This window comes from Salvelinus namaycush, chromosome 6, assembly GCF_016432855.1.
Source record: "Salvelinus namaycush isolate Seneca chromosome 6, SaNama_1.0, whole genome shotgun sequence".
Classification (NCBI taxonomy): Eukaryota; Metazoa; Chordata; class Actinopteri; order Salmoniformes; family Salmonidae; genus Salvelinus; species Salvelinus namaycush.
The window spans coordinates 36583678-36606745 of record NC_052312.1 but is presented as its reverse complement, the minus strand read 5'-3'; the positions used below and the strand labels follow the sequence as shown (position 1 = coordinate 36606745).

The following is a 23068-nucleotide window of genomic DNA, read 5'->3' as shown; positions in this document are numbered from 1 at the left end:
AAGGGCCAGCCCTCGGACCCAGCCTAGCCTCATCATCCCTCTGAGTGTAAGCGCTCAGTCTGGGGATACAGACAGGATGGCCTTCCTCTTTCACTCTCTCACTGAGAATCAGGTTCGCCTGAAAGGAGGGAGGGGTGATGTAATAGAAATTGAACAAAGGAGAAGTGAACAAAGGAGAAGAGACAAAGGAGAAGAGCAGTCGAGGATAGTCAATCAAAAGTCTATTTGGTTTATTACAAGTTGCAACAGGGAGAAAACTCCAGCCCAGAAGCAGAGAACACATCTAACTGGCCTTCTCTGAGAACACCCTTATATCCTAATCAGCGTACAACTGTTCTGTAAACACCATCCCGACAGGCTTGTAGGAAGTCAAAACAGAAGGCAGTGACTTTGTCAGCAGCTACAGAATCACATTGTTTCACACAATATAATAATAATCAGTGTATCCTCTGTCCTTGTACCTCCAGTCTGGCGTCAACCTTATCAGCAGTTATGAGTTTAATCCATAACATACAGCCTCTAGTCTAGTGACCATCAACCCGAGTGTTACAAACAGAACACTGGAAATCACATTTGTTACACAAACTTCAAATATGTTAAACATTGTGTTGATCATTGTAAATTAAATATGAACTTTAGTCATCTTAAATATTCCCATTATACTGTAGCTGAGGTGCACCATACCTGGCTGGCTGGCACTCAGTGGGTGTGAGTTTCTCGTCTACTCGCCTCCCTTAGGCTGTCAATCACTCACTGTCTCTGGTCCTGGAGTTTGGGTCAATGTGACAATTAGCAAATTGTCATATACATACTGTATAAAACACAGTGCACATTTCTGAGGAAAAGTGCATTGAAGCGCAGTCACTTATATTTGCCCATGAATGTTTACCTTGTGAATGTTTACCTCTATAGCCTTTTGTCCTGAAAAATACATCAAACTATGATTAACTAGGCAATTATGAGATACATCAAACATGCATACTTGCATGCTTAATCCACTAAAATATGTCACATTCAACGTAAAAGGTCTTAACAGCCCGATTAAAAGGAAGAGAGTCTATACATACCTTAAGAAATTAAAGGCTGACATTGTGTTTTTACAAGAAACACATCTTACAGCCAGTGAACACAAGAAATTGAAGAGGGAATGGGTAGGACAAGTTTTTGCGTCCTCTTTTAACTCCAAAGCAAGAGGAACTGCAATTTTGATAAGTAGACACATCCCCTTCTGCGTCAACAACACCATCTCTGACCCCTCTGGCAGGTTTGTTTTGGTGCAGGGGCATATGTTTTCAGAGTCTTGGACCCTATTGAATATCTATGCTCCTAACTTCGATGACCATATGTTTATTCAGAATGTCTTCCTTCAGGTTGCTCAAGCACCCCCAGGATGGTTACTGGTTGGTGGAGATTTTAATTTTTGTTTAGATACAGTTCTTGATAGGTCCTCTGATAATCCCTCACTTCTTACCAAAGCCAGCAAGCTCACCATGTCATTCATGAAAGATCTCAATTTACTAGACATCTGGAGACAGTTGCACCCACAGGATAGGGACTACTCTTTTTATTCACACCCACACAAGACACACACAGGCATAGACAACTTTTTACTATCGACACAACTGTTTCATAGAGTGTTAGATGTCGAGTATCTCCCCAGATTGCTTAGTGACCATTCTCACCTGGTATTATCAATCTCCATTCCTACCAAGGTAAATGGAGCATATAGATGGAGACAAAATTCTACACTCCTAAAGCAACCTGAATTTTGTGCATTCATCAAAGAGCAGATCAATATTTTCACTTTGACAAACAAACCCTCCGCTCCTGACAGTTTCATTCTTTGGGACACATTGAAGGCCTATCTGAGGGGACAGATCATTTCCTATACTAAAGGGCTGAAGAGAAAACACGGTGCGGAACTGAGTGCCCTTGAATCTGAAATCTCAGAGCTAGAGAAAACCTACCAAAGAGGCCCGACTAAAGATCTATACAGGCTTTTGGTAAATAAAAAACTGAAATATAATATTCTGAACACATATCAAGCTGAGAGGGCCATCACTAAATCAAAACAGCGTTATTACGAGCTTGGAGAGAAAGCTCACAAAGTATTGGCATGGCAACTGAAAGCAGAGGAAAGTAAGAGGACAATTAATGCTATAGAAACTCTTACTAATGAGATATCTTTCGACCCTACTGAAATTAATAATACTTTTAAGAAATACTATGAAGACCTCTACACTTCCCAATCAAGCAATGATCTGTCAGAGATCGACTCCTTTCTCTCCTCTCTCAACCTCCCATGCCTGTCAGAGGAAGACAGCAAGCGCCTGAGTGAACACTTCTCAGTTCCTGAATTGTTGGGGGCCATTAAATCCTTACCTTCTAATAAATCTCCTGGGGAGGATGGCTTCCCTCCAGAGTTCTATAAAGAATTTAGGGAGCTGTTGGTCCCCTACCTTATGGAGGTACTCAAAAAGGCCAGGGAAGACAACTGCTTTCCAGAGTCTTTCTCTCAAGCAGTGATTACTGTAATCCACAAGAAAGGGAAAAATCCACTAAAGTGCGCCTCATATAGACCAATCTCTCTCCTTAACACAGATTGTAAACTGGTCACCAAGATGCTATCTAAGAGACTGGAGTCATGTCTTCCCCTGCTGGTCAACCCAGATCAGACTGGCTTCATAATTAATAGATTGTCCTCCAATAATCTCAGAAGGTTCTTTGATATAATTCACCTTGCTAACAAAAACAAAATACCTAGTGTCGCAGTCTCCCTCGACGCTGAAAAGGCCTTTGATAGGGTTGAATGGCCATACCTCTTTCGCGTCTTGGAAAAGTTTGGTTTAGGTACTGTGTTTGTAAATTTGATAAAATCACTCTACAAATCTCCTAAAGCTAGGATTGCTACCAATGGGATTACTTCCTCCTCTTTCCCTCTCTATAGGGGGAACAGACAAGGCTGCCCAATTAGCCCCCACCTCTTTGCCCTCGCCATCGAACCGTTGGCTGAGGCTATTAGAACGTGCCCTGACATACATGGCTTTGAGATGGGCCCCCATACCCATAAATTATCACTCTTTGCGGACGACCTTATCTTATTTCTAACAAACCCAGAACACTCCCTCTCTCACTTGCAGATCCTACTACAGTGTTATAGTTCTTTCTCTGGATATAAGGTCAATTTTGATAAAAGCGAAATCTTACCGTTGTCTGTCTTTGACCATCATACCATCAAGCACAAGTTTCCTTTTAGATGGTCGCCTTTTAGATGGTCGCCCACCTGAACAACCTCTATAAACTCAATCTGGCCAGTTTGTTGCAAAAGGTGGAGGGTGACCTTTGTAAATGGATGGACTTACCTCTCACTCTACTGGGTAGAATCAATGTAATTAAAATGAATGTCCTGCCCAGATTTCTATATCTGTTTCCATCTCTCCCTATCCCTGTTCCCGCAGCATTCTTTTCCTCTCTCGACAAGCTGACCAGACGGTTTATCTGGCACGGCCAGTTGCAATGTGGCTTTCAGAAGTTAATAGTTGTATCCCACTGGAGAAAATTACTTACCGCTTGAGGAATAAGTTAAATACATTTTACAGAATTTGGCAACCTTTTATTGACTATATGGAGAATCTCCCCCCACATCACATTGAATGAATCTCTATATTATCCTTATATAATGTTTCACACGTAATGTATAATATGTAGCCTACGGCAGGTGACCATATGATCCAATGTCTCATTATAATTTTTTGTATTGTATGTTTGTATATATAATTATAATTTGTTTTATTTTTTCTTTCTTTGTTACGCTCATCTGTTACTGTCACTTTGTCCTATTGTTGTCTAATATCTTTTCACGTTTGTCTTGAATGTTGTTAATTGGAAAATGCAAAAAATAAAAAAAATAAAATAAAAAAAACATGCATACTTGTGCAGACCAGGTGGGCACTGAAGTGGATGAAAACATTCTGAATGCCCTACTATTCAAAACCCAACGTATTGGGCATGGGTATGCAAAGGAGCTCTCCAGGAAGGGAAACTGGGCCTGGAAGTATGCGTCATCTCAAACCAGGTAAATGCCATATTGTCTGTTAGTACTCATCATAATATAACTAATTCCCATTGATTCAATAAAAAATCAGCACTGTAGGGTATTTCAGTTTGGGGACAATAAAGTTCCTCTTATGTTAACTGAAACGCTAAATACAGTCGCTACCTACTGAGCACACACTGGTTGAATCAACGTTGTTTCAACGTCATTTGTCAACGTATTATGATGTGGAATCAAAGTGGAAAATACATTGGATTTGAAAAAAGTCATCAACCAGTACTGTCCATCTCATTTCAACCAGCGTTGTAAACATTGAAATTAGGGTAAAACTTTAACTTAAATACATTGACTTAACCTGACTAACAGGTTGCTACATCAATCATCTGATTTCAACATAATCATCAAAACTATGTATACGTTGAAATTGCGTTGAAAATTCCAGGTAGAAATGTAAAAAATATGTTTTATTTTATTCTGTTATATTGTGTGGTTGAAATGACGCTTCAGTAACCACCCCCTTTTGTGAGAAACCGGTAAATAATAATAGGCTACCTCGGGAGGCAGGTAGCCTAGTGTTTAGAGCTTTGGGCCAGTAAACGATATGCAATGTCTAAATCTGGATTCTCGACAGCTGTCACGACTTCCACCGAAGGTAGTTCCTCTCCCTGTTCAGTCGGCGGTCGGCGTCGCCGGTTTACTAGCCATCACCGATCCCTTTTTCCTTTTCTATTTGTTTTGTCTTTGGTTCTTTTCACACCTGGTTTCATTTTCCTTAATTTCTGTGTGTATATATTTACCCTGTTGCCTGCCTAGGTTTGTGCGGGATTATTCTTTTATTGTGATGTAGCTCGGTGAGGTTATGCCCTATTTCTTGTTTTCACAGATTTAATAAGAGTGTGTTATTGTCGGGGCTTTGCTTGTTCTTACGTGCGTTAGTACGGGTTCTCTGTTGTCGAGGGCGTTTTACTTTCGGATTCTGCCATACCTGTGTTGGTGGACTTGCCAATTAAAGTACGCTTCTCTGATATCTCTGCTCTCCTGCGCCTGACTCCTTCACCTACCTCATAACGCAACATTATCACAACAGCCTTCTCGCTGGTCACTGCATGAAGAATCATTAACACTCAGGGTGGGGACCGACTGCCAATCTCAGTATGTAGACCCATCATCTCATCATGGCAACTTTTTTAATTGTGGCAGGTAGACCTACATTTGCTGCAGAATAGTCTATGCTACAGTAATATAAAGACAGACTGTGCGTCTAATTTACACATCTCCATCTGGCTTTCGGGAATCACCTTATTTTTTAATTGTAAAGATATTTTTTTTATTGCAGTTGCAGAGTTTTAAAACTTGTTGCTTCAAATCAATGCACTCTCTCCCAATCTTTCGCTCTTTCCATCAATTCTATTCAGATTGCATCCAAAATAAATAATCCTGTTCAAGATTAATACAGTGCATTTGGATAGTATTCAGACTCCTTTACCTTTTCAAAAAAAAATTACATTACAGCCTTATTCTAAAATATATTTAAAAAAAATTCTCATCAATCTACACACAATAGCCCATGACAAAGCAACATGTTTTTGCTAATTTATTAAAAGAAATACCTTATTTACATAAGTATTTAGACCCTTTGCTGTGAGATTAAAAATTGAGCTCAGGAGCATCCTGTTTCCATTGATTATCCTTGAGATGTTTCTACAACTTGATTGGAGTCCACCTGTGCTAAATTCAATTTATTGGGCATAATTTGGAAAGGCACACACCTGTCCCTCAACTGCAGTGTATGATATACCATTCTGTAGCTCTGAGTCTCTACTTTTATCCAATGTAAAAAAAAAAAAAAAAAGACAATTTCAAATGTTGCTACATAAGACCGAATCGAGGAGGTTGGGCACATATGAGAGGTAATGCACCTCAGTGAAAACAATTCTACCATCCAGATGCCTACCTCTTTGTACCCTGCTTAAATTTGGAAACAAGGCGTGTCCGCTTCAGTGACTATCATTTCAACACATTTACACATTGATCAGCTTCCATACATTGGGGTAGACTACCTAAATAAAATTGAATAGTTGAAAGTAACTCCTAACTTTTCTTACGCAAGCTGTATGTGAAAGTACATTCGGAGTGAGGTTTATGCTAATATGGATCAAATTGTTTGGCTAGCTAAACAACAACTGTAACAATGTATTTAAGAGGCAACAAGTGCTCATTGTGCAACTGTATTTATGTTTTCAATAAACATTAGAGATTAAATATAGTTGACATGTCAACAATCTAAGCCAACCCCGTCTGTTTTTCCCCATAGTTGAACATGGGTTGGTTGTTAAACAACCAACCCGTCTATTGACTAGATCACACATTAAACATCTCCAAACACTCCATACTCAGTCCATTAGGTAGCAAACATGGGTGTATTCACTAGGAACTCAATTGAAACAAACGGAACGAAACAGGGAGGGACCTACCTGAATTTGTCCAATATAAACTCTTAATTTTGTTGCAAAATGTTTTGGACTAATGATTACACCCCTTGATTAGAAGCATGTGACCCTATTTAACATGTGCTGGGAGAGAAAGTCCCCACCCCGATTTAAGTTTGTTGAGATGCAAGACAAATTTCCCGAATTGGACACCTAATAAGGAATTATAAAAAAATATATAAAAGGGACTAACTGAACATTGAGTTAATGCAACATTGAATTACACTCGATCGGCTTGTGCGTGGCTTAATGCATGAGGCAATACAGAAGTGCCTACTCACTGAATCAATGGAGCTAGCTGCAAAATATGCACAACAGCTGGGGGCTGTATCAAGAGTTCACAGTGCAGCAGCAGTACAGGATAGAAAAAAGGGGGCACCATGGAAAGCAGGGTCATCACCCATCTGAATGCTGGGCAAAGAAGCTGACATGATGCCATTGTGAAAAGAAAGGACACATTGAGCGAGCTTGTAAAAGAAATAGAGAGAAACCAGCGAAACAGCTATAAGGAAATATCTGGAAAAGGAAACAGCCAGCTGCACCCCAAGAAGAACCACCATGCTTATAGCATGTAAGCAGGACCAGTCAATCAACAGGGACACAGAGACTGTAGAGGAGCTACCAATCAAGGTATTGACAGTAAAAGGAGACTCTACAGCCAACGGTATCACAACACCATTGGGAGGACAGCCAATAAAAAAGGCAGAGGTCCTGTGCTGGTGGAACTAAACTGACAAAAAGCCTGTACTCCCCATCTATGTGGTCAAAGCGCTGATGGGCCAGCCATGGTTTGAAAAGATTTGTCTGGACGAAGGTGAATGCAGTGTCAGTTGAAGAAACAGGGTCATCAGCTGTGCTGACTCGACATGAAGCTGTTTTTAAGGATGAACTGGGAAGTATGAACTGGGAAGTATGAACAAGATTTCAGTGAAACTATAGCTCAAGCCAGTCTCTCAGCCAAAGTTCATGAAGGTCAGAAAAGTTCCAGAATTATGCCGTCAAACCGAAGGTGAATTCTGACATACAATGGATGGTCAATATTGGAATCCTAGGGACGGTCCCACACAGTGAGTGGGCCACACCTTTAGTCCATGTGATCAAGCGTGATGGCTCTGTTCACCTGTGTGGAGATTTCAAGGTGACCATTAATTCTGTACTGATGGTGAAAAAATACCCACTTCTGATTATCCAGGAACTATGCGTAGGGTTGGCTGGTGGAAATAAATTCAGCAAGATTGATCTCAACAATGCCTTCCTTAACTTCTCTAGGGTATGTGGGACGGTAGCATCCCACCTCGCCAACAGCCAGTGAAACTGCAGGGCGCCAAATTCAAAACAACAGAAATCCCATAATTTAAATTCCTCAAAGTATTTTACACCATTTTAAAGATACACTTGTTTTAAATTTCCAATTTCAAAAAGGTTTTACGACGAAAGCACACCAAACGATTATGTTAGGTATGAGCCAAGTCACAGAAAAAGACTGCCATTTTTCCAGCCAAAGAGAGCAGTAACAAAAAGCAGAAATAGAGATAAAATTAATCACTAGCCTTTGATGATCTTCATCAGATGACACTCATAGGACTTCATGTTACACAATACATGTATGTTTTGTTCGGTAAAGTTCATATTTATATCCAAAAATCTGAGTTTAGACGGGACGCTACTGTCTCACTTGGCAAAAAGACTGAGAAAATGCAGAGCGCCAAATTAAAATTAATTACTATAAAATCAAACTTTCATTAAATCACACATGAAAGATACCAAATTAAAGCTACACTGGTTGTGAATCCAGCCAACATGTCAGAATACAAATAAGCTTTTCGGCGAAAGCATACGATGCTATTATCTGAGGATAGCACCATTGTAAACAAAGAGAGATACTCATATTTCAACCCACAAAACGCAGAAATAAAAATATAATTCATGCCTTACCTTTGACGAGAAGCTGTTGTTGAAACTCCAATATGTCCCATAAACATCACAAATGGTCCTTTTGTTCGATTAATTCCGTCGATATATATCCAAAATATCCATTTATTTGGCGCGTTTCATCCAGAAAAACACAGGTTCCAACTTGCTCAAACGTGACGACAAAATATCTCAAAGGTTACCTGTAAACTTTGGCAAAAAATTTCAAACTACTTTTGTAATACAACTTTAGGTATTTTTTAACGTTAATAATCGATACATTTGAAGACGGGATGATCTGTGTTTGGATGAAAAGCGAGCAAAGAAGTTATTTAGTCTGTCTGGGAGCAAGACATCCTGGTCCGCGACGGGGCTGGTTTTCTTTTTGTAATCCGTGATTGACTGTAGACCCTGCCACATACCTCTTGTGTCTGAGCCGTTGAATTGCAACTCTACTTTGTCTCTATACTGATGCTTAGCTTGTTTGATTGCCTTGATTGCGGAGGGAATAGCTACACTGTTTGTATTCGGTCATGTTTCCGGTCACCTTGCCCTGGTTAAACGCAGTGGTTCGAGCTTTCAGTTTCACGCGAATGCTGCCATCAATCCACGGTTTCTGGTTTGAAAGTCTGTCATTCTCTGGATGAAGTCATGCTGGATTGACAGCATGGCCAATGCATTTAACATTTTCTAGCCTACGGAGTTGAGAATTAAGGTTTTTATCCATTTAAGTGGGGAAAAGTTTCTCCCTGACTTGTGATGAGGATTTTGAGAAGAGTCTGCAGGTGGTTCTCATAGAGTGATTACAATAAAGAAGTGCTGTCTTTCCAGTGTGCAGCTCAGGATCCCAGTAGACAGTGAACAGCTCCCTTTTCAACTTCTCCTGGTTGCCCACAGGTCATAGCTTGGTAACACACTGGAGTTCTGCGGTCGGAAAGAAATCCTTCAGTAGCGTTTGGACACCACATACATTACCACTCATCAGCGATGCCTTGTTGTAGGTTTGTGCAAACAGCTTCTCCTTGACATTCAGTTGCGCTAGGACTTGTTTGATGGTGTTGGAGAGGCCAACACCAGTTTTGACCTCTACATAAACCTCTCACACACACTGTTGTCTGGTAACATATAGCACAGCACTATTACCATCTGTGATTTACAGGAGACGTCAGTTGTCTCGTCTGCTTGTACAGACGCAAAAGGAGTCTCAGACACCTCCTTAGCTATAGCTTCTCTGTACACGTCATACATACAATCCAAAAGTTAGTATTGGATCATGCTTGATGTGCCCTTAAAAATTGGTTGATCGTCATAGTGCCTTTGTTGCCTGTAATCTCCTTCACGCATGGTCTCAAAATACACCTGAAAATGCCTGGGTTCAAGGTGTCGGCCGATTCGTCATGGCCCCACAGTGCTATCTCACAATTGCCACACAATTTAATGAATGCTATAATTCTGGCAAGCACCTACCTATTCTCCTCCGTTTGTTGGTTGTGGAGGTTGATGGCTCGTCTATCTGCGGAGTATAGCTGAGCCACGTTTAATTTATTTTAAATCCTTAAACCCAGACTTGGACCGCACACCCTCTCCACTGAATAGCAGGCAGGGGAAGCAAAATAGTAATTGCTTTGCAACGCTAGCACTGCTTCCTTCCAAACCACTCATTGTTGAATTTGCGACTTGTTGTGTAATGTTTATGTCCAATGGCTGATGAGCACAGAGACGTTTTATCTCTAATTTCACTTCACATGACAAGGATTGAAAAGGATTTGCCAGTAGATTGTAGACTTGATTCATGGTGGTGACTGCTAGCTTGCTAGCTAAGATTTTGAAAGTATGATGTTGACATGATCAGTCCAATCAAAGCTACTTTAGATGTAACGTGATTTGACGTCATTTTATTTGTGGCCAATGACCGTGAGACTTCTTGGATGGGCGCTTCTAATGTAACTATGGCAGCACCAAAGGGGATTGAATTTTCGAGCTGTCCCCATAGATTTTGCGGTGACATAGTGTCCAAATGAGTGACAGAACACTGAGCCAATCACGGCGCAACTAGAGAACATTACCAATCCCTACGCTCTGTATTTCCGCTGGCTGCCCTACCACCACAGAAAGCACTGATCTAGGCTGAAACACCTGCATTTTGGAGCTGCCTTAATCAAGAAAGCAAAAAAGAGACCATATTTGTATGCAGCTTTATTAACTCAATATAATTTTTTTTTACATTGTTTGCCAACTGATATGTGACACGTATTAATGCCAAAATAACATGCAAAACAGGCACAAAAATATATATATACAGTACCAGTCAAGTTTGGACATTCCTACTCATTCAAGAGTTTTTCTTTATTTTAACTTTTTTCTACATTGTAGAATATAGTGAAGACATCCAAACTATGAAATAACACATATGGAATAATGTAGTAACCAAAAAAGTGTTAAACAAATCAAAATATATTTTATATTTGAGATTCTTCAAAGTAGCCACCCTTTGCCTTAATGACAGCTTTGCACACTCTTGGTATTCTCTCAACCAGCTTCATGAGGTAGTCACCTGGAATGCATTTAAATTAACAGGTGTGCCTTATTAAAAGTACATTTGTGGAATTATTTCTTTCTTAATGCGTTTGAGCCAATCAGTTGTGTTGTGATAAGGTAGGAGTGGTATACAGAAGATAGCCCTATTTGGTAAAAGGCAAAGTCCATATTAAAGGACACCAATAAGAAGAAGAGATTTGCTTTGACCAATAAACATGAGTAATGGATATTAGACCGGTATTAGACTGGCCTTCACAATGACCTGATCTCAACCCAATCGAGATGGTTTGGGATGAGTTGGTGGGGGTATGTGGGAACTCCTTCAAGACTGTTAGAAAATCATTCCAGGTGAAGCTGTTTTAGAGAATGCCAAGAGTGTGCAAAGCTGTCATCAAGGCAACGGGTGGCTACTTTGAAGAATCTCAAATATACAATATATTTTGATTTGTTTAACACTTTTTTAGTTACTAAATGAGTCCATGTATTATTTCATAGTTTTGATGTCTTCACTATTATTCTACAATGTAGAACATATCAAAAATAAAGAAAAACCCTTGAAAGAGTAGGTGTGTCCAAACCTTTGACTGGTACTGTATATGTTATATTTTTTAGCTAAAAGGGGGGGGGGGGGGCACAAACACCTGCCCTGAATGACGCGTCGCCACTGTGTACAACCAACAGCTCACTAAGATCACAGTCATCTCACTGCTGACTAAGATAGGATTTTCAAAGCATGATGATAATGCTGTGTTCATAACAAAGTGGGAAGGTTGTAATTACCTGCTGTGAAATCATAAATACCAGTTGGATGCATTCACGTGCTTTGAACTCACTGAGAAACGCCGATTGGCTAATGGCCAACAAGTTGCGTCAACCAAACTATGAGTACAGCTATCATGTTTGTTAAATTATAATGTTATAATGTTCATATTTCTAGATAGATTTTTGTAAAGAATGTTTTGTTGTTGCATTGATCTGCTGAAAATGCTGTTAAAAAAGTAATTTCCTTAGTAGGTGACGTCAGAGGTCAGCATGTGGGAGAAGTCGGAGCTCAGGGAAGATAGACTTCCCACTAGTAATTACCAGTTGGAGGGACCTCAGTGTATCAGAAGTCTTTAATCAGATTCTGTATGTTCCAGTGCTGCCCACTGCACTCCTGAATGATGAGCTGGTAGGGAGTGTCCTCCCCTGGGGCAATCTCCAGACATCTCTTTGTCTGTCTGTTCTGGATGGCTTTTCCCTGTAAAACACAGCAGCATTCTACTGTACAGCATCACAATAATAAAAAAAAAGTCAAAGAAATCTCCGTCGTTTCCAACAATTTATAAGCATCAACTTCCCCAAATCATGTTAGAGTGCTTACCTGTTGGAAGTCCCAGAGCATGTGGAATCCCTTCTGCTTGGCCACCTTGCACTCATACAGTCCTGGGGTTCGAGTGCCAGTGTCCACCAGACAGCGATTACTGTCGTACTTATGAGACTTGATGCCTCCAATGTAGATCTCCCCACTGGCTCGATGATAACAGTTCTGGACAGAGAGTATAGATATTTAGGCTTTTCTGAGTCTGTGGTATTGATAGTACTTTCCATTGTGGCATGGATTGAATCGCAAGTCTGCCATGGGATGAACCATATTATACATCTAGTTAAATTCTAAGGTACTAAGCAATGTTTCTACAAACCTGTGGACCAAAATAATGGCATCCATATAAAATAGGTGTGTTCCCCGGAACTGGGCCTTGATCTATACAGAGATCCGTCTTCTGGTCATTGACCAGCTGTTGATTTTATAGACAGAGATTAAACGGTTATAAAAGTGCAGATTCCTATCCTGATTTATGACCCTGCATCCTATTGACAAAAGGATGCCCTGCATGCCACTAAACACAGTCTGTGAGGAAAAAGTTCCAGAACTGTAACATTTTAGCATCACTCACAACTCCATAACCAAGCAAGTCACCCAGGGGCTCTAACATGGGATACACGTTATCCAGATACCACTGGAAGGGTTTGCAGTTCAGCCTCTTTCTCAACTTCTTCCTCTCTGAAACATCCCCAATGTCTATGCCATGATTCTGTGGTGAGAAAGAAGATTTCTAAATCAGAAACACAGGCCATGTGAGCAATCCACCTACTATCCACTTTTGCTTACTGTAACGGTGTTCCTCCTCCTCTTCATACGAAGAGGAGGAGTAGTGATTTGACCAAAGTGCAGCGGGGTGTGAATTCATAATGATTTAATAAACAAAACGACGAAACACGAAATAACACTATAGAAATACAAAACAACAAAACGAACTAAACAGACCTAAACTTACGAACTTACATGAAACGAAGAACACACGAACAGGAACAGACAAACCGAAACAGACCCGTGTGGTAACATCTACTGACACGGAAGACAATCACCCACAAACAAACAGTGAGAACAACCTACCTTAATATGACTCTCAATCAGAGGAAACGTCAAACACCTGCCTCTAATTGAGAGCCATACCAGGCAACCCAAAACCAACATAGAAACAGAAAACATAGACTGCCCACCCAAAACTCACGCCCTGACCAAATAACACATACCAAACAACAGAAAACAGGTCAGGAACGTGACACTTACCGCCATCATTTTACATAGATCCTATGATCTTTATTATGGCATTGAGTAATAGACCATTTTTTAAATAATATTGACTGTGTAGTCTACTTATTTTCAAACACAAGGCATGCAAAACAGCAATCATTGCTATTCTATAGGAGCAGCTGAACAAAACCTACTTTTTGATTGGTTTGTTGTGTACAGTACCTTCAGTGGGATGTTCCAGGCAATGTTGACATTATGTTTGTAGTCATCCATCCAGACCTCAGCCACCCTCAGAGCATTCCTCTTCATTGTAATGCTCAGGTCGGGGAGATAGGGTTTATGGGCCCTCTCGATGTGGGCTATTTTAGAACAAGGTATGACCTCGACACTTCCACCACATAGCCACACCTAGACACACCAAACACCAAGAGAGAAGGAAGAGTTTAATGATATGGACTGAAGTGTCTGGATGTTGGATGTAGATTGGTTTGTTCAGACTGAATGACTCAAGAACAGAAAGTAATTCTGCAAACACGAGTCTGCTATGATTTCAAACATTCATTTAGAAACTGTAGCAGAAGGGCTTACCCGGATACCCAGTTCAACATTTTCACCTCCATAGATCTTCATACCACCATCCAGAGCACCAATTTCCCCAAAGAACAGGCGATCAACCACTAGTGTGCCCATAATGGAGGGGCTCCTGACAAACATACAGGACAAATCATGGTCAATTCCACATTGGGAGAAGTGACATTCATTTTAATGAATAGATAACGCAAAATAATAATCCAGTTGTAAATATTAGGTAAGATTTTCCCCCCAATGCTGTGCTTTCCTTATCGTCTATTCAAACAGATTTGTGAAACTGGACTATCATCCGATGATGAAATCACGAACAACTCACTTTCCTGGCTGTGACTCGTCTTTCAAGGCATACCACTCAGGTCTGAAGGACTCATACATACACCACAGGGCCCAGTCAAAGGCATCTGCAGCAGGCCCATAGCGTGTGACGGTCAAGTCATCGAAATGGACTTTGTCAAACACCGGTGTCAACACCAACGTGCGGTCCTCCTTTATGCGAGCTAACAGAGGCTCAGCCCTGTTCACACAAACACAGAGTCAAAACACCATTTTGAGGGGGGGGTTCAAAAAGTCTCACTGCGATATTTCATTTAGACTACCATTCCACATGGACCTCTATGTGGGCATCCAAGATGGCCAACACATCTCCTGTAGCTTCCCTCCACCCTGAGAGGCGGGCCTGTGTGAGACCGAGCTGCTCTGAGTGTCTCACTCTCTTCACCAGGCCGGGACGCTCTTCATGGATGAAGCTGATGTAGGCATCCAACTTCTCCTTTAGATCCTCTGTGAAAGCAGACACTTGCAAATCAGTGGTACCTAAGGAAAGTTGAAAGCCACACCTACGTTCAATCTAAATGTTAACAAATGTAATTTCAAATGTTTCTATGCGGAGAGCATTGACCAATTAGGCAAACCATTGGAGCTGTGGTCATCCACCAGTATGATGTCTTTGAGCAGGCGTTGGGGGGTCTTGTCTATGATGCTGCGGACGGCTCTCTTGATGATTGACAGGGCCTCGTCCAAGTAGATCAACACCACGCTGATGGTGGGCAGGTCATGGGGATACTGGTGCTTAGCACATCTAACAGGCACAACAAAAACATTTGGTCCACCTCATATCATTCATTCACTTCACCAAAGCTGCTGTTTCACTCTTCAAGTTATTGTCAACTTCAATATCATTGCGAGAGCTTTGAATTATAAGGTTCTATCTGCATTTCTGTCAAAATGTATTTATTGACATAGACTTGTTCTGTTCAATGTTTTCTACCTATATAGTACTCTAAAACCCCAATCCATGTTGTTGAGTTTAAAATAATACATGATAAAAATTGCATCTTAGAATCATCTTTTTACAGGTAGAACCTTCTAGTTCTAAGGTCACAATTGCTCAAATTGAATTCACAGTGCTGAAGATGGAATTGACCTCGGATGGCCGCAATGCAACAGACTGTGGTTAGAATTCAGAAGTTTTCAGCGGATCCATCATTTGCTGTGTTGAGGTGGCGGAGAGATGAGGAAAATGATTTACTTAGGATCGCGAGTATCAGAGATTTCCCTGTTCAGGGGTAGTCTGTCACTCAGGAAGGCATTGTATCCATACATCTGAAACAGCCCCTCTGCTTCTTTCTGCTCCTCCTCTGAGAGCTCATCACCCCAGCTTGTAAACAGAGCTGAGTTGGGGTACACTTTCTTCACCACCTTCCTCTCCTTGACCTCGGGAGCCTTCACAGCCTGCCCCTCTTTCAGACTGATCCCGTCGTTGATTGTCTTCACTGTGGACACACATGACAGCTGTTCATCACATTGTAATAAATGTTTTAAGGCTGCCAGAATCAACATGAGTCACTCCTTTTGATACAAACAGAGCATGATCTCATTTAAAATCAAATCAAATCAAACTTTATTTGTCACATGCGCCGAATACAACAGGTATGAATACAACAGGTACAACCTCACCATGAAATGCTAACTTACAAGCCCTTAACCAACAATGCAGTTCAAGAAAGAGTTAAGAAAATATTTACCAAATAAACTAAAGTAAAAAATAATAAAAAGTAACACAATAAAATAGCAGTAACGAGGCTATTTACAGGGGATACCGGTACTGGGTGAATGTGCGGGGATACAGGTTAGTCGAGGTAATTTGTATATGTAGGTAGGGGTAAAGTGACTATGCATAGATAATAAACAGTGAGTAGCAGCAGTGTAAAAACAAATGGGGGGGGGGTCAATGTAAATAGTCCGGGTGGCCATTTGATTAATTGTTCAGCAGTCTTATGGCTTGGGGGTAGAAGCTGTTAAGGAGTCTTTTGGTCCTAGACTTGGCTCTCGGGAACCGCTTGCCGTGCGGTAGCAGAGAGAACAGTCTTTGACTTGGGTGACTGGAGTCTTTGCACATTTTTTGGTCTTTCCTCTGACACCACCTAGTATATAGGTCCTGGATGGCAGAAAGCTTGGCCCCAGTGATGTACTGGGCCATACTCACTATACTCTTTAGCGCCTTACAATCAGATGCCGAGAATTTGCCATTCCTGGTGGTGATGCAACTGGTCAGGATGCTCTCGATGGTGCAGCCATATACATTTCTGATGATCTGGGGACCTATGCCAATGTGACAATCTTTTCAGTCTCCTGAGGGGGAAACGGTGTTGTCGTGCCCTCTTCACGACTGTCTTGGTGTGTTTGGACAATGATAGTTCGTTGGTGATGTGGACACCAAGGAACTTGAAACTCTTGACCCGCTCCACTACAGCCCTGTTGATGTAGTCCACGATCAGCTCTTTTGTCTTGCTCACATTGAGGGAGAGGTTGTTGTCCTGGCACCACACTGCCAGGTCTCTGACCTCCTCCCTATAGGCTGTCTCATCATTGTCGGTAATTAGGCCTACCACTGTTGTATCGTCAGCAAACTTAATGATGGTGTTGGAGTCGTGTTTGGCCACGCAGTCATGGGTGAACAGGGAGTACAGTAGGGGACTAGGCACGCACCCCCGAGGGGCGCCTGTGTTGAGGATCAGCATGGCAGACGTGTTGTTGCCTACCCTTACCACCTGGGGGAGGCCCGTCAGAAAGTCCAGGATCCAGTTGCAGAGGGAGGTGTTTAGTCCCAGGGTCCTTAGCTTAGTGATGAGCTTTGTGGGCGCTATGGTGTTGAACGCTGAGTTGTAGTCAATGAACAGTATTCTCACATAGGTCTTCCTTTTGTCCAGATGGGAAAGGGCAGTGTGGAGTGCGTAATCTGTGGATTTGTTGGGGCGGTATGCAAATTATATTGGGTCTAGGGTATCCGGGATGATGCTGTTGATGTGAGCCATGACCAGCCTTTCAAAGCACTTTATGGCTACCAACGTGAGTCGATTATAAAGGCATTTAGCTCGTCTCGTAGGCTCGCGTCACTGGGCAGCTCACGGCTGGGTTTCCCTTTGTAGTCCGTAATAGTTTTCAAGCCCTGCCACATCTGACGAGCGTCAGAGCTGGTGTAGTAGGATTCAATCTTAATCCTGTATCGACGCTTTGCCTGTTTCATGGTTCGTCTTATTAGTGTCCCGCTCCTTGAAAGCGGCAGCTCTAGCCTTTAGTTCGATGCAGATGTTGCCTTTAATCCATGGCTTCTGGTTGGGATATGTACGTACAGTCACTGTGGGTACGACGTCGTCAATGCACTTATTGATGAAGCCGATGACTGAGGTGGTATACTCCTCAATGCCATTGGATGAATCCCGGAACATAATCCAGTCTGTGCTCGCAAAACAGTCCTGTAGTGTAACATGTGCGTCATCTGACCACTTCCGTATTGAGCAAGTCACTGGTACTTCCTGCTTTAGTTTTTGCTTGTAAACAGGAATCAGGAGGATAGAATTATGGTCAGATTTGCCAAATGGAGGGTGAGGGAGAGCTTTGTATGCGGCTCTGTGTGGAGTAAAGGTGGTCTAGAGTTCTTTTTCCTCTGGTTGCACATGTGACATGCTGGTAGAAATTGGGTAAAATGGATTTAAGTTTGCCTGTATTAAAACCTCTACCGACCCCCCCTCCCGGATCCGGGATCCTCCTCATCAGAAACGCTGACTAGCATAGCCTAGCCTAGCGCCACAGGGATATCATATAATATAATTTCATGAAATCACAAGTCCAATGCAGCAAATGAAAGATAAACATCTTGTGAATCCATCCAACAGAAATTTTAGACAGCCACGTAATCTAACAGAAAAACTCATCATAAACTTTGCTGAAAAATACAAGTTGCATATATAATTAAAGATACACTGGTTCTTAATGCAACCGCTGTGTTAGATTTAAAAAAATGACTTTAGTACAAAGCACAGCATGCAATAATCTGAGACAGCGCTCAGCCATTCTCCGCCATGTTGGAGTCCAAAGAGTCTACAAAAATACGAAATAACATCATAAATATTCCCTTACCTTTGATGATCTTTCATCAGAATGCAGTGCCAGGAATCCTAGTTCCACAATAAATCGTTGTTTTGTTTTAGAATGTCCATTTCTTCTGTCGAATTAGCAACTTTGGCTAGCATGGTGTAACTCACGTGTCCATGAAGATTTTACGCATGAACAAAAAATTCAAAAAGTCATAATAATAGTCGAATAAACTGGTCAAACTCAGTTGATAATCCATCTTTAGGATGTTTTTCAGAAATATATTCAATAACGTCCCAGACGGAGCATTTCTTCGTGTCTACCTAACGCATTGCAGAAAACGATATGACAAACCCAAGTGCGTAGCCAGGTACTACCAATATGGCTGACCTCTCACTCCAACGAGTCCCATCCGGACCCAGAAAAGGCTAGAGACTTCATTCCACGTTCTACTGCCTGTTGACATCTAGTGGAAGGCGTATGAAGTGCATACAGATCCATAAATACAAGGCAATTGAATAGGCAATGCCTTTCACAGAGACCCATTTCAGAATTTTCACTTCCTGTTTGGAAGTTTGCCTGCCAAATGAGTTCTGTTTTACTCACAGATATAATTCAAACAGTTTTAGAAACTTCAGAGTGTTTTCTATCCAATAGTAATAATAATATGCATATCATATGATCTAGGACAGAGTACGAGGCCGTTTAAATTGGGCACGATTTTATTCAGAAGTGAAAATGGCGCCCCCTATTTCCAGTCCCCGGCCACTAGGAGCGCCGCTTCTGGATGAGCATTTTCTAGTTTACTTATGGCCTTATACTGCTCGTTGAGTGCGGCCTTAGTGCCAGCATCGGTTTGTGGTGGTAAATAGACGGTTATGAATAATGAGAACTCTCTTAGTAGATAGTGTGGTCTACAGCTTATCATAAGGTTCTCTACCTCAGGCGAGCAATTCCTTGAGACTTCTTTAGTATTAGACATCGCGCACCAGCATTTATTGACAAAAAGACACACACCGCTGCCCCTCGTCTTACCAGACGTAGGTTCTCTGTCCTGCCGATGCATGGAAAATCCCGCCAGCTCTATATTATCCGTTTTTACAGTTTTTAACGTTCTGTTGGTAGGATAGTCTTGATCGTATATCATCCATTTTGTTTTCCAATGATTGCACGTTGGCCAATAGAACAGATGGTAGTGGAGGTTTACTCACTCGCTTACAAATTCACAGAAGGCTGCCCGACCTCTGCCCCCTTTTTCTCCTTTTCTTCACGCAAATTACTGGGATTTGGGCTCGTTTCCGAGAAAGCAGTGTATCCTTCGAGTCAGACTTGTTACAGAAAAAGACTTAGTTCAGTTCGAGGTGAGTAATCACTGTTCTGATGTCCAAAAGTTATTTTCAGTCATAAGAGACGGTAGCAGCAACATTATGTACAAAATAAGTAAAGAAATACGTTTCAAACAACACAGAAAAACGAACAAAATAGCACAGTTGGTTAGGAGCTTCAGTCACTGTTTGCATGTGTGTTTTAAAAAAAGATTAACAATGTTTGCTCTGCCTTGGAGAATTACCTTGAAGTAACTGATGGTAGATCAAAATGTAACAAATGTTGTTCAGCAAGCAACAGTATACAGGATTAAAGAACAATCTAAAATTATTATGGGCATATTTTATTTAATCCTTTATTAGTTTATTTAAACCCTTTAATTAACTGGGTACAAATTCCCTTTTACAATAATCACTGTGAAGTGTGAAATAACTTTCTGGGATCAACTCTACATGTAGGTTTAGGCTAGATTCTAATGTATTCTCAAATCCTCCCCTCTAAATCTGCCCTACCATCTAGAACAGTGGCAGACTGCAGTCCAGGTACAGTACGTGGACAGAGCTACTGCCATTTCCCTTCCAGGTAAGTCACAGTTAAATGAAGGAGATTGAGACTTACACAGCTTCTCGATGTGAGCCTCCATCTTCTCCAGCCTCTTGAGCATGTTCTGGCCCCTGGACGAGTCATTCTGATGGGCCCTCTGCAGTCTCTCCCCATGAGAATGAACCTCCCGCTTAATGGATGTGATGTAGAGTATTCCAGCAGCCATGGCCAGCAAAGGGGCCAGCCCTCGGACCCAGCCTAGCCGCATCATCCCTCTGAGTGTAAGCGCTCAGTCTGGGGATACAGACAGGATGGCCTTCCTCTTTCACTCTCTCACTGAGAATCAGGTTCGCCTGAAAGGAGGGAGGGGTGATGTAATAGAAATTGAACAAAGGAGAAGTGAACAAAGGAGAAGAGACAAAGGAGAAGAGCAGTCGAGGATAGTCAATCAAAAGTCTATTTGGTTTATTACAAGTTGCAACAGGGAGAAAACTCCAGCCCAGAAGCAGAGAACACATCTAACTAGTCTCCCGGGTGGCGCAGTGGTCTAGAGCACTGCATCGCAGTGCTAGCTGCGCCACCAGAGTCTCTGGGTTCACGCCCAGGCTCTGCCGCAGCCGGCCGCGACCGGGAGGTCCGTGGGGCGACGCACAATTGGCTTAGCGTCGTCCGGGTCCGGGTTAGGGAGGGTTTGGCCGGTAGGGATATGTGGATATTGTAAAGTGTAAAGTGTGTAAAGTGTAAAGTGGATATTGTAAAGTGGTTGTTCCACTGGATATCATAAGGTGAAAGCACCAATTTGTAAGTCGCTCTGGATAAGAGCGTCTGCTAAATGACTTAAATGTAAATGTAAATGTAACTGGCCTTCTCTGAGAACACCCTTATATCCTAATCAGCGTACAACTGTTCTGTAAACACCATCCCGACAGGCTTGTAGGAAGTCAAAACAGAAGGCAGTGACTTTGTCAGCAGCTACAGAATCACATTGTTTCACACAATATAATAATAATCAGTGTATCCTCTGTCCTTGTACCTCCAGTCTGGCGTCAACCTTATCAGCAGTTATGAGTTTAATCCATAACATACAGCCTCTAGTCTAGTGACCATCAACCCGAGTGTTACAAACAGAACACTGGAAATCACATTTGTTACACAAACTTCAAATATGTTAAACATTGTGTTGATCATTGTAAATTAAATATGAACTTTAGTCATCTTAAATATTCCCATTATACTGTAGCTGAGGTGCACCATACCTGGCTGGCTGGCACTCAGTGGGTGTGAGTTTCTCGTCTACTCGCCTCCCCTAGGCTGTCAATCACTCACTGTCTCTGGTCCTGGAGTTTGGGTCAATGTGACAATTAGCAAATTGTCATATACATACTGTATAAAACACAGTGCACATTTCTGAGGAAAAGTGCATTGAAGCGCAGTCACTTATATTTGCCCATGAATGTTTACCTTGTAAATGTTTACCTCTATAGCCTTTTGTCCTGAAAAATACATCAACTATGATTAACTAGGCAATTATGAGATACATCAAACTTGCATGCTTAATCCACTAAAATATGTCACATTCAACGTAAAAGGTCTTAACAGCCCGATTAAAAGGAAGAGAGTCTATACATACCTTAAGAAATTAAAGGCTGACATTGTGTTTTTACAAGAAACACATCTTACAGCCAGTGAACACAAGAAATTGAAGAGGGAATGGGTAGGACAAGTTTTTGCGTCCTCTTTTAACTCCAAAGCAAGAGGAACTGCAATTTTGATAAGTAGACACATCCCCTTCTGCGTCAACAACACCATCTCTGACCCCTCTGGCAGGTTTGTTTTGGTGCAGGGGCATATGTTTTCAGAGTCTTGGACCCTATTGAATATCTATGCTCCTAACTTCGATGACCATATGTTTATTCAGAATGTCTTCCTTCAGGTTGCTCAAGCACCCCCAGGATGGTTACTGGTTGGTGGAGATTTTAATTTTTGTTTAGATACAGTTCTTGATAGGTCCTCTGATAATCCCTCACTTCTTACCAAAGCCAGCAAGCTCACCATGTCATTCATGAAAGATCTCAATTTACTAGACATCTGGAGACAGTTGCACCCACAGGATAGGGACTACTCTTTTTATTCACACCCACACAAGACACACACAGGCATAGACAACTTTTTACTATCGACACAACTGTTTCATAGAGTGTTAGATGTCGAGTATCTCCCCAGATTGCTTAGTGACCATTCTCACCTGGTATTATCAATCTCCATTCCTACCAAGGTAAATGGAGCATATAGATGGAGACAAAATTCTACACTCCTAAAGCAACCTGAATTTTGTGCATTCATCAAAGAGCAGATCAATATTTTCACTTTGACAAACAAACCCTCCGCTCCTGACAGTTTCATTCTTTGGGACACATTGAAGGCCTATCTGAGGGGACAGATCATTTCCTATACTAAAGGGCTGAAGAGAAAACACGGTGCGGAACTGAGTGCCCTTGAATCTGAAATCTCAGAGCTAGAGAAAACCTACCAAAGAGGCCCGACTAAAGATCTATACAGGCTTTTGGTAAATAAAAAACTGAAATATAATATTCTGAACACATATCAAGCTGAGAGGGCCATCACTAAATCAAAACAGCGTTATTACGAGCTTGGAGAGAAAGC

General features: G+C 41.6%; 1 protein-coding gene across 1 annotated transcript; it reads right to left on the bottom strand.

Moving 5' to 3' along the window:
* Positions 1–12097: 12097 nt before the first annotated feature.
* LOC120049098 (probable polypeptide N-acetylgalactosaminyltransferase 8) lies at positions 12098–20630 on the bottom strand. Its single transcript, XM_038995341.1, has 11 exons — positions 20480–20630; positions 15690–15933; positions 15073–15239; positions 14758–14941; positions 14478–14675; positions 14159–14273; positions 13793–13978; positions 12930–13067; positions 12675–12770; positions 12356–12520; positions 12098–12232 (listed from the first exon to the last, which is right to left on the bottom strand). Exons 1-11 carry the CDS (start codon positions 20628–20630, stop codon positions 12098–12100), a joined length of 1779 nt encoding a protein of 592 aa, XP_038851269.1.
* Positions 20631–23068: the final 2438 nt, after the last annotated feature.